General features: G+C 44.5%; 1 protein-coding gene across 2 annotated transcripts in view; it reads left to right on the top strand.

Annotated features, from left to right (window-relative positions):
* Positions 1 to 12,686, top strand: part of KIF1C (kinesin family member 1C) — a 1,865,342-nt gene that overhangs the window by 1,695,608 nt on the left and 157,048 nt on the right. For both annotated transcript variants that reach the window (XM_069643618.1, XM_069643608.1), the window contains exon 21: positions 7,311 to 7,383. In XM_069643618.1, the coding sequence (XP_069499719.1) occupies positions 7,311 to 7,383 (73 nt within the window). The remainder of the gene's footprint in view (positions 1 to 7,310; positions 7,384 to 12,686) is intronic.

Here is a 12,686-nt window from a genome sequence, read left to right as displayed (position 1 = left end):
GATACCACTTAAAGTTGCCATCCTTTAACTGGAGACCAAGGGATGTCAGAAATAGCAGAAACTCTAACACTCCTAGCCTGAAATTCTGACCGGAGGTTACTTGAGGACACCCCGGCCTATTGGAAAGCATTGGTTTCGTCCGCCTGAAGCTGCAGAGACATGTCCAGAACCTTTCCCCATAGGAAAACATTGGCCCATAGGAGCTCACTAGGTGAAACTTTAACTTTAGATGTTAACAAACATTGCCAAGTACCAGAAGTAAGTGCTGTCTAACCATTGGACTAAAAGTGTAGGGTTACCTGGATGCACCGTGGGGTGCATTTAAAGGCCCTAAACAGAAATCCCTTTTGCCTGAAAAGCCGCATTTAAACACTGACACTGCTTTCCCTGTCACATGAGTGACAAGAATTTCTACACTGCAACCCAAAAACGGCCCTGTGTTGCTTTTGTTTCACCTGAATGACATGAAGTTATGCACTACATCCAAAAAAGGCCTTTGATTCACAATCAAAAACGACTTTTGCTTTTCATTTTGCTTGAACAGCAGCCCTTTGAACACTGCAAACGGAAAACGGCTTGGCTTTTTCTTTGGTTCCTGTTAAGTCAAAGAACCATGTGGAAGGGGACCCCTCATTGTCAATGGACCAGAAGCAAATGCAAACTCACTCAAAAGGCGACATTAAAGAATCCTGTGATCTACAAGACAGGACTTTAAACATTCTAAGCAAAAAGCCTGCACATGTGTGAAAAAGAAATTTATTTAAAAAGCCACAGTGAAAAGATAGCACTGCTCGCACAGAAAATGTCAGGGAAATATGGTGTAGGGGGGTTGACCAGAGTAATGTGCATTACGTTTCCACCGACAAGACTTCAGTCACCATTGAAGAGGCACAGAATACAGGAAAAAACAGTTTTGGCTAAGGCAGGAAACTTGAGCCCCGCTTCCCACCGGAAGTCGCGCCTACCAGTGAACCATCCCGCAATATAATGTGATGCTACTGAGGGCAACATAATTCCTTGCTCTGCCAGACTTGAAGGCAGGAGCTCAGGGACTTTAAAGGAGGCCAAGTGTGGCTAAAACTTGACTAGGAGGTGTGAGCTCCTTGTTGCACCCCCTTCAAAAGAACCCACACCACTTCAAAGAGACTGATACAAAACTCTGGTTACAGGCTGAGCCCAGGGAGACATATGGCTGTGGGGGATGAAGCGCCCCTCCCACAAAGGGGGACAGATCCTCCCAATTGACATCGAAAGACTGATTGGTTTCAGGCATTTTTTTGCAGCAGTTACAATGAGAAATAATTTTGTTTTATGCTATTTTTCCATGTAATTTCCAGGCGGTTTTAAACAGACTAATTGCATTTTCCTAGGACTTTGGAGACTGAAATGGCCAGTCAAGACTAGTTTCTGGCTGATCGGAACATGTGACAATTATGAGCTTTGATGAAAAGGTGGAAATTGAAATAAGGAAAATTGTTGATCATTTGCAGATTCATTACTTTTGTACATTTTATGAAAAGGACAACATTGTGCCAAATGGCCATACTACATTGTATGGAGTTGGCGATTGGCTTACTTAATTCCCCATGACCAACTAAAACCACCTATCTAGTTCATATGGGAGGGGCTAGTAAAATTATGAAATTATGAGACATAACTAATTTTGCCAAAAAAGTGACACGGAGACGACAAGTGTAATACAAACAAGCAGATGGTGATATCTTCCCTTGAACCAATCATGCCAGGGGGTGGAAAGAGGAATGGTAAACTGTCCTATCCGAGCGGTAGGGTTAATTACAGAGTACTCCCCCCTAGATTGTAAAGTTTGTGATGTCATTTGTGCTATATAAGGGGGGGGGCTGTACTAGGTCAGGGAACACAAAAATCCGGGGAGGAGGACGAAGAGAAGGTGGCTGAACCTTACCATCTTTGAGAGTGCAGTGACCAGACCCCTTGCTTAGCTGTCTAGAGTGTCCTGAGATCCAGCTGGCTTTCCAGAATCCCAAACCATGGCTTACTTTGCAAGTAACAAATAACCCCAAATTGCATAAGCCCTTCCTTTTTGTAGCATTGAACCCAATTTGTCCCTCATTGAACCCCCCCTTAAAACATTGAAACCCCCATACATATTGCCAGTGTAATTCAGTCACCTTCCCATAGAAGAATTTGCGTTTAGCCTGTGTATGTTAGCATATTTCCTTTGGAAAACCTTGCAGTTGTATGTATAAATCCTTAGTATTTTTCTCAAGTAAATCCATTAATTCCCCTATTTGAAATTCACAGTTCAAGAGTGTTGAGATTCGAAATAAACCCTCTTGTCCCTTGTCTTTCTTTATTATAGTAATTAAACTGTTGCCTCAAAAGAATTAGTCTCCATGTAACTGAAAACGAATTTGTCAGTGTATTGTGTGCATTACCCCACGTATTCCTTTGTTGCATCGGTCCTATTAAAACCTCAAACCGTAGTCCCATTGAGAGCAATCCCTTTTGCCTACAAGCCCATCTGTTATGTGCTTCTGTCCTGGTCATTGAAAACCGATTTCCTATTTAAAGCTAAACCCGATCCCTAAGCTGCCTGTCGTTGCAAACCCAGTGTAAAACTAATTGCAATTGCCACTATATTTCCTGTTGCATGTGATTTCTCCCAAAACCGATTTTCCAATTTCATTTCTACTTTGCCCTGGTGTGCTGATTAGTATTCTCTAAACTTTCCAAATGTCCTAAAGTATAAGCAATACGAATTTCCTTTCATTCTGTCCCCTCGCAGTTGTAAGTAATAATCAAAATCCCATTCTGCGATTTTGCTCCAAAAAATTGGTTTTCACTTTATTTGCTGGCTTCCCATCTGGGTGGTGGTGGGATTTACCCCAAAAACGATATTCTCTATATTCCTACTCCTTGCCACTGCCTTCCATTCAAAGGAATCAAGTTTAGTTGATGTTTAGGGGTGAGTGTTGCAGGGAGGAGTGCTAAACCGTTGGTGCTATCTCTTTATAAAAATTATTTTTCTGTGTTGCCATTAAAGACTGTGTGAATTGTAATTGGATAGCTTAACTTAATTGTTTTGAAGAGATTAGAGCAGTTTCTTTTGCCACAACCTTAGTGGCTGTGATATTGTTTGATTTTCCTTTTTCATGAAATAATATATTAATAAATCTTATTGATACACACCGGTCTGATTCCTGGACCATTGTGACACGGGTGGTTGTGGAGGTTGGGTGCGAGACAGGTCGGAGGACTACTCAAGAAAATAATCTGTTGTCTATTCAGAAAAAAAGCACTTTGTGTGCCACATCCATTGTAGAGGAAGGAGTTCCCTAGTTGGTGTGTGCCGTGTAATAAAACTGTGACAGCACCCCTATGAACTGTAAAAGAAGCTTTCTGCTCTCCAGGCACTTCCTTATGTATCTACCAGCAACTTGTCAATAGTGACATTTCCCTTTTTGTAAGAACAAAATTATAAAAGTACTTTGTAACTAACTTTGGGTGGACCACCCTTTATTCAGTGCAATATATTGATATATCTGTCGCTGCACTCACCCCCCCCCCACACACACCCTCCACGAGTGATGTGCCTTGGCTTCTCCACTTAATTAGCCTTGGCGAGCTGCAGGATGTCTGTAGGAATGCAAAACTACTCAGATTGGAGTGACTTCAACACAATACCAGGAAATTCCTCCTGATAGCTCACTTAAAAAAAAAAAACGATTGAATCCTTACAATGCATGCTAAAGCCTTGTATTTTTGATGCACTAAACCTAGGAATGTCCATGTATTGTAATTAATATTAGCTGTTGGTCATCAAACGACTCACCAATCTGTACAAACGGTGTCATAATCCCGAGAGTTATGTCTTTTGACTATCTGGGGATACGTCTCACTCTAAATTTGAAACTTGCAGCTCATATTGAAAAGGAAGGGGCCCGGTTCAACAAATATCTTGAGAGTTAGGGGGGGTTGGATTTATGTCGATGTCTAATTCCAAGCCATTGGACCTGATAAAGACGGTGTATACAAGCAAAGGAAAAACAGTTGAAAAATATGGAGCATCGCTTTGGGTCTATGGCAATACACAAAGCATCCAAGTCTCTGTGAACTTCTTTTTTTAAAGTCATCCTCAGTCTCCCTCAATCGGCCCCACATTATGGTGGCAATACTGAGCTAGAGATGCTGTTTTGGGGCGATGAAATGGAGTTGGAACCAATCTTGCACTGGGTCAGATTATGGGCGAATCTGAAAGCTGGGATAACACACTCACTGATTAAAAATCTGATAGCTACGGGACTTTCTTAGATCCACCTCTCTCTATCACATGTAAGGAAGTGGTTGGTAAAACTGAACGTTGAACATCGTCTGACCAACCCCATGTTAATTTCTAAAGTTGTTGCGACCCTGCTTAAGCACCAAGTGAAATTGTCATGGGATGACACCCTGTAAGGAGAGGCACAGGACACCCAGGAAGGGTTTGGGTGGTTGTGCCGGAGTAAGGTGGACAGATAAGTACACACACAGCGAAAGTAATGAGAACGAAGAGTAGGCAAGTGTAGCAAGGAATAAGGTAGAACAGAATGGATTCCCTCTAGGGGTGTATGCAGATATATGAAAAGAGTATTCCACAGACCTTAGGAAAAACTCTAGCCTTCTGCACAGTTTGCTATAACAGAGGCCCACGCTGTTTGCTCATGGCTTGGAACAACAGCTAAGGGTGTCTGTAACGTAGAAACGAGACAAGGGAAGGGGCAGAGGTTGCCTGATGGAAACCAACAGACAAGCTCTGTACAAAAGGGTCTACAAACAGTACAAAAGAAGATACTTAAAGACAAATCCAGGAAATGGAAGTTGATGGCAAACTAGCAGAAGGAAATGAAGGGAAAGTCTTATAACAGGATTGGATAGCAGAGGACAGTAGGAAACAAGGTTGAGAGTTCAGAGGAGCAGGAAAGCAATGAGCAAGCCCACAGGAGCAGGGCTGTAAGGTAGGGAACTCAGAGGAAAGGGCTTAAGGCAGTGAAGTAAAGCAGGCTGCACGGCAAGTAGCCCAGAAGGACCAGGCAGCAAGGAGTGAGCCCTGGGGGGCAGGGCCGCTGACCCTAGAAGGCTGCAGAGGACTGTAGAGGGCTGCTAGGCAGAGAACCCAGCGGACAAAGGCTGTAGGTAGCAAGCAGCAGAGCGTGATCGGCTGCAAGGTAGGAAGCCCCGAGTATAAGGGCTGTTGATAGCTGAGAGAAGCAGGCTGCGCGGCAAGGAGCCAGAAGGACCGGGCAGCAAGGAGTAAGCTCAGAGGAGCAGGGCCACTGACTGTAGAAGGCTGCAGAGGACTGTAAGCTGCAAGGTAGGAAGCCCAGAGGACAAGGGCTGTAGGCAGCCAGAGTGAGGCAGGCTGCAGAGCAGGGAGCCCAGAGGACAAGGGCTGTAGGCAGCCGGAGTGAGGCAGGCTGCAGAGCAGGAGCCTGGAAGACCAGGGCGGAAGATAGCAGCTGAGCGTGATCGGCTGCAAGGCAGAAACCCGGAAGGGCACAGGCGGAGGCTGGAAAGCAGCAGAGTGTGATCGGCTGCAAAGCAGAGAGCCCGGCAGGGCAAGGGCGGAGGCTGGAAAGCAGCAGAGCGTGATCAGCTGCAATGTAGAGAGCCCGGCAGGGCACTGGATCAAAAGCCGGAGTAAGGAGGAACCACATACAAGATCCGTAGCTCGAAGCAACAAGGTGCCGGAAAGACTCCTAATGCAAGAGACTGAGCTCCTGCAGGCAGCAGCTTTTATACCGCCCAGCACAGAGGAAGGCTAATTGGTCGCATCTGGATCAGCACACCTGCAGACAATCGGCCTCCTCCCTCTCTGTTCCTGAGCTGGTGGAATCAGAGCAGATCCCTAGGGCTTCTGGGGATTGTAGTTCCGAAGATGACGAATAGGAATGGCCAGGAAAAGATGGTTATAGCCAAGTGCATTGTGGTAAGTGTAGTTTGTTGGGAAAAATAGAACAGCATCAAAGTCTCGCAAATGGTAAATAAGGTCCATATTGATCGTAAATGTATGCACCCATGGCGCAGGCATGACAGATATCTATCTCTAGGGCAGAGAGAGAACCCATGGAAATACAGAAGGCACTAACAGAAATCTGGCAATCATTTTCAATACAAAATTACTTATTATGGGCAAACAATCCTGCTGAGATAAATCTTCTAACTCAAGCTTGATTCAATTGCCTCCCCATAAGATCGACTCTGTCCCAATGGTCAGGGGCAGTGAGGGCAAAGCGTATCCCTTTGGTTGCGTGGCAATGGAGGATACCCTGCACTTTGTGCTCTTTTGCCCAGGCTTTAAGGACATCAGCGCAAGAACGCTGGCCCAAGTCTTTAGAGACAGACAATTTGCACAATGCCGACCTGCTTTGTTATATCTTCTGTGGGCACAGAATCTGTTTGTGAGTTGGTTGTTACTGTCTTTTTTGAGACAATCATTAGCCAGTAGGGCATCTGTGTTGTCTTCTATTTCAACTTGACAGGTGCCTGATACTTGTCTATCCCATAACAGCAAAGGGGGCAGGCACACAGGATTGTGCACAAACTAAGGAAATAGGTTTGAGATGTAAAGATCTTAGCATATTTAAGTAGTTTTTTTTTATGTCTTTGAATTATTAGCAGGTGTATGTGTAACTCTGTTGTATTGGTATGTACAGAGTTTGTAATGTAGTATTTATGGAAGTTTTATAAATGTCTTTGAGATTTGTATTATTGCTAATGTGTATTTGTTTTTATTCTTTTATGGCAACATTGCCGAAATAAAGTGATTTGATTCAAAATATTGTTCCTGATCCCCATTGGGGACACCAACCTGCCGGTACAAAGAAGTTTGTTTGGTCTTCAATGATTCAGGCCCCTGTTCCCTTTCATCTTCCAGGGGTTGCCACATGATCCATCATGTGTGCCAATTTCGGTTGATAGAGGATACAGCATAGCTCTGAGAAGAGACCGAATTCCTTTGTTGCCAAAATACAGGCCTTTGAGTTTCAAGCCCCCGCCTAATTTATTGGATGACCGTGGAGTCTATGTTTAATGGTGGGGAAAAGAGTATGTTTAGTGAACAGGATCGGAGTATATATCCTGGTGGAATCTATTGTGAAAATCGTTGCTGAGAGTAATAGGAAAATGCAGGCAGGTGTGGTGAAAGATTGGAACAAAGCGTGTGCCATGGTAATAGGAAAAGTTAACATGAAAGTCAGGATGGCAAGACTTTAAGGGCTTTTAGAACATGCTATCAAGGAGTGACTCGTTTTTCTCTCTCCACTGAGAAATATCTCTGCTTCTTCCCCTAGGTTGCAGGATCTGGAGTACCAGTATAAGCGAGAGAAGGAAGAGGCAGATCTGTTATTAGAGCAGCAGCGTCTGGTAAGTCGCTCTGCGTGTGTTAGGGCTGTCTAGTTACACCAAAAATGAACTTTGTTTTCTCAATTCTAATTATTATCATGATTAGGATGCTTTACTATCAAGTTGGCCCTTCAAAAACACCAATATTTTAGAATTCACAAAACGTTTCCATTTTATTTGTAGTCTCCTGTTATTCCTTGCTAGCTCTAGGTTTGTTTTTTCCATAGTTTTAGACTGTTTTAGTTACCATTGACCTACTTTCCCCACCGTCCCCTTTTGTATATAAATGTTATAGGAGCCACAGACATTGAGCCACATGTCTCTTTTTCAATATGCTTTAGCCATATTGCCTAGTTAGTGTGTGTATCCAAAGCGCCTTCCTCACTCAATGTTTCCCATATAAATGTGACATTTGGCGTCGCCTCTCCAGGTAATTAGGCTACCAATGCTTCCATTGCTATGTGAATGGTTGTCTGTATTCTTGTGTTACTGAAGTGCCCCGCCCCCTATATTCCATGGTATACCATCAGCAAGGTGGTTAAATGGGCATACATTTCTGTTTTTTGCAAACATTACTGTATGGACACAGTTTTCCGGGCAGATGCTGCTTTTGAGCGCCTTGTCCTTAGGAATCTCTTTGCTTGAGCTAGTTGAGGTTCCCTCCTCTTGGCCTTTAGAGTCAGTCAACAGATAATCCTCAAAAGGGTGGTCTGTCTAGGGTAATGTGTACACAAGAAAAGTAAATGTCCTACTGTTTCCTGCCCCATGCCGCAAGAGCATAGACAATCATGTGGTTCGAGCTTAGCCCATCTGCCCATGATCGCATAGTAATGAAAAGCATAAACAGATATTATCTAGGTGGGGTTCCATCCCATCATAGCACTTTTATTTTAGTACAACTGTAGTCTATATTTGGCCCAACTAAGCCCCCTGTGGCCTAAAGCTACCAACTCCCAGTAGCTAGTTTTAATGATCTTCAAATGAGCCCTGACATTTCAATTTGGAGAATCCCATGAATGAAAAATGCAAAGGGAGCTTGTCTTGGCAGAGATAGTGTCCCCATCATGGTTATTACCTCCTAAAAATGAACCCTATAGACTGTGTCCCTCTCAGCGGCTCCCTCAGTGGCCCATACTTTAGCCCACAATAGGACCAGTCGTAAAGCAACCTCCTTTCCAATATGCTTAAAACCTTTATCTTCATGTACCAAAATGTTTCAGAAGGAGGACGCAGGTGACCTTATTAGTCTTTGCAAAATAATTCCCTGCTAGTTGTTAACTATACCACTGGGTGTGGTCCGATAATTTGCCTGCACACAGGAAACAGTAATGGCCATGACCTTTTTTGGCCTAAGCAGTGACAGAATAGCCCCCTGATTTGTTTCATGGTAGGCTTGCACTTCTCAATCTGTGTCAGGGCTCCCACCTTGGGATTACTACAGACAAAGTCATATGCATACTTTAGCGAAAAGAAACTGCCTTCCTTCTCTCTCCTCAACAGTATTAATGCAGACTTGGAGACTGAGACGAGGAAGAGGAGCTAGGAGTTATGCCGAGGAAACTGAAACACAACTCCCAATATGCTCCACTAACCATAATAAGACATTTTGGGCTCCCAAGTTATTTAAACCACGCCCAGCTTATCACCCGTGCTTACCTGTGTTATTTAGTCACCAAGAAGCCAGCAGCATACAAGAACTCAGTACTTGCCATGTTTAGAGTTCTGACTCTATTTTCGCCCGCCGCACGATTTCGTTTTCCGTCTGTTAGCAGGGATTCCAGGCTCTGCATTCATGCCACCTTCAACACCTGAAAAGAAGGTAAGTTAAAACTGTCAGCACAAGCCGCACTGCTTTCGCTTTGCTTACCTGCATTACCGCGAGCAGCTGTCCAGCGCTCTTGAGATCAAAGGTCGCTCTCACCGTGTTCAAGCCTGCCGCAGCCTCCTGCTCGGCCTGCACATTATATTACGCAGCTGTAGAATTACCCAACTCGGAACAGCTAAATCCTATGCCGCAAGCTAATTGGACTTTTAGGGACTTGCCCTCCGTAATCAGCTTTCATCCCACGTAACCTCCTTGTCGCAGTACCTTTAAGCAATGAAATTGCCGAGAAAGCTGAAATACATCAGGAAAGCACAGCAAATTCCTCCTGAAAGCAAGCAACAATCGAAAAACTCAACAACTACCACAGGAAAACAGAAAGACATTAAGACAGCTCAGCAAAATATGCAGCAAGTCAAGAGACATTGCAAGATGCGTTGCTTTCAAGACCCAAGTCCCAGAAAGCCCAAGGAAGCAGGTCTATGTTTGGTCCAACCAGTGAAATAACTGTTTCTGTATCCCTACAGTCCCACTACCAGCACGTGACACCTGGTGTCAGCACTTATCCTTGCACTTGCCACCTTCTGGCCGTACTTTTACTTACTGTTTAATGTTGTTGTTTTTTCTTACCCCATGTACTGCACTGTCCTCTCCCCTTTCTCCCTCGCATTTCTCCCCTTCCCCTTCCCATGCACTTACGTGATCTGAATGACACCTGGTCTAGTAGGATCGTTGTCTGTCCTCCCTCTGTTCCCCCTCCCTTGCCTCGTCGCGCCTTGAAACACTTGTGTATAGGCACGTAATAAATGCCAGATCATATCATATCAACTGACTGCAGGTGCTTTCCAACCACATTCCCTTCAACTAAACAACATATAAGTAGAATAAGGTATGGGTTAGTTTAGAAGGGGAACAGCAGAGAAACAGGGTGCAGAAATAAAGAAAGACCTTTCTCATTGGTTCTTTTTAGTTTTGTTCATTAGGTGGCGCTGAAAGCGCTACCTTTAAATCCGAAACTATTGTCATTAAAATAAGAGCTGTAACATGAGAGCTTGAAATAGGGTCTTTGGATGCAGGTTTGTTGTAATGCTTTTTAATGCAGGTTGGCATATAAGGATGGGTATGTGTTGTTTGGCTTATGTGTCCCACCTTTTATTCCCATCTGTAAGTTAAATCAATAGGATTTTCCTCCCATGTCCACCCATCTGTGGGTAAAACACACCCCTGTTTGCACTCTTTGGCTGATTTTTTACTGTGTGGTGAAGTTGTCGGCCATGTTTACTTCCAACATGGTGTCCGCCATGTGTTAATGTTATTAAAAAGTTATTCTTTTAAGCTATGTTACATATTTTGATAGATTTGTTTTTCAAAATAAAGAAGTTTTATTAAAGATACGTGTTTTGTAATATGGCTTTCAAATTCTCCAACTATTTGTGGGTGGTGTTTCTAGTATCTCCTGATGTAAACACAACCTTATTGGCTGTGCAGATAATGATGGTTGGAGGATGCCATTGGTTCTGCAGTCTTTCTGTACGGAGGGCAGCCATTTTATTTCATCATTCGATCACTTTTGCCATGCTGTGATCGAGAATGGAATTCCATCCTCAGTCCATGGTGTTCTAAGCAGTGAGCGCTCATGTGCGCCTACAGTATACAGTGTGAAGCGTGCCATAAAAAACGATTTGCTAATTTCTCCTTCCCCAAAACATTCTTCTGCCTTCGAAATCCAAATACAAAAGGCATGCTGATAGAAACTGCGCCGAGCGAGTGGTACACTTGTCACTGTGCTACTTAAAAAAGCTGGTAGTGGCACAGCTGAGCAGTTGCATTAATAGGGAATGATGGGGTGCCCTGTGTCCCAAACGCTGCGCACAGATCCAGCGGTGCACACAAAGTAGTGGGCTCTGAGACAGAATATAAACCACAATTCCCAAAATGCATTTGCTAAACGTCCTGCGCTGGAAACGTGAGCGTCACTTTCGTAATCAATTCCATCATCCTGCTCCAAGACGGGCGAGAGTTTACCCTCAGAGTTTTGCGTGATCATCCTTGGAACGGGTATGAGCATACTCACCTGCTTGACGAACCTTGCTGGGAAGTGGAGAAATAGTTGTGTAGAAAAGGGGGCACTCATTCGTTTCCGTTATTGTTTGGTTTGGAACATTTAGGCCAAATGATGTAGCATTTACCGGCATCCTGTCAGTGTACTGACACTGTGCCTGATGATGTATGACTGAGTGTCTGTGCCTACTCGGGAAATGCCTCACCACCCTAGGTGATGGCTCCTCACATTCTGCCGATGGTCACCAAATTTCAGAGTGGCTAGAATCTTCCAGCCTTCGATTTTTTTGAGGTTGCTCGGCTTCATGGCCTTCAGCATTTTTCTGTTGCCGTAGGCTCGCCTGAGAATGAGATCTCTCCAATGGTCTCTCAGGACTCGATGGTCCCAATTCGACAGGATGTCAGACCTTCAGGTTCCAAGCAGAGTTGCACAAGACCTTGTGTGGTGGGCCTGCGAGGACAGTATTATGAAGGGAGAACCTTTTTGGCAACCATGGCCGTAGATAACAATAGTGATGGACGGCCTCACTCACGGGGTGGGGAGCCCACACCGATGATCTGACAATCGGCGGTCGTTGGTCCCATGGAGTCCAAACTACATATCATTCTTTTGGAGCGAAGGGCAATCAGACTAGCGTTGAAGGCCTTTCTACCCTCTGTACATGGAAAGAATGTCCTGATAAAGACCGACACAATGGCCATGCACTTCCTCAACAAGAGAGGTGGTGTAGGGTCACTGCCACTGTGCAGAGAGGCAATGCACTTCTGGTATTGGGCAATTCAAGAAGGAATCTCCCTATTGGCAGTTCACCTAGCCGGAGAGGAGAACACAGCATCGGACGCTCTGAGCAGGCAGAGCACAATCTCCAACGAGTTTGAACCAGCTCAGGAAGTCCTGCAAGAGACCTTCACCCCTCAAGTGCATCTCTTCACGACCAGTGTCAACCAGAAGTGCAAGCTATTCTGCTACAGGGAATTTCCACCAAGAGGAGCTCAAGGAGACTCGTTCGAGGTGGGCTGGGAGTTTCCACTTTGGTACGCGATTCCTCCAGTCTCCGTCGTGCTCACGTGATCAGGAGGTTGAGAAAGTTCGGGAAATCCATGATCCTAATTCACAGGCTTGAATGTGAGGAAATCCAGGTTCATTTATTAAGCTCTCAGATGTAACGACCCCCAGCCAGTGAAACGGCAATCAACTGACCGAACATGGAATGTAGAGCATGTTGATGATTCTCATTCCACAACCTGAACCTTGTCAAAGTATGTAGCAACAGTAACTAAGATAACATTCCTATAACTGTGTACATGTTTTCACATCCACAGGAACGCAAGTAACTCTTCTAACACCTCCTTTCCTTCATACTTTAAACATTGTTCTGAAAATCATCCTGCAAAACAACATGCAGTCCTCACACTTCCCTTCCCCTTCATCCTTTTGACA

The sequence above is a fragment of the Ambystoma mexicanum genome, chromosome 1p (genome assembly GCF_040938575.1).
Source record: "Ambystoma mexicanum isolate Mex_15411 chromosome 1p, UKY_AmexF1_1, whole genome shotgun sequence".
Lineage (NCBI taxonomy): Eukaryota > Metazoa > Chordata > Amphibia > Caudata > Ambystomatidae > Ambystoma > Ambystoma mexicanum.
Note: the sequence above shows the minus strand (reverse complement) of the source record. Positions and strands in the feature narration are given on the sequence as shown.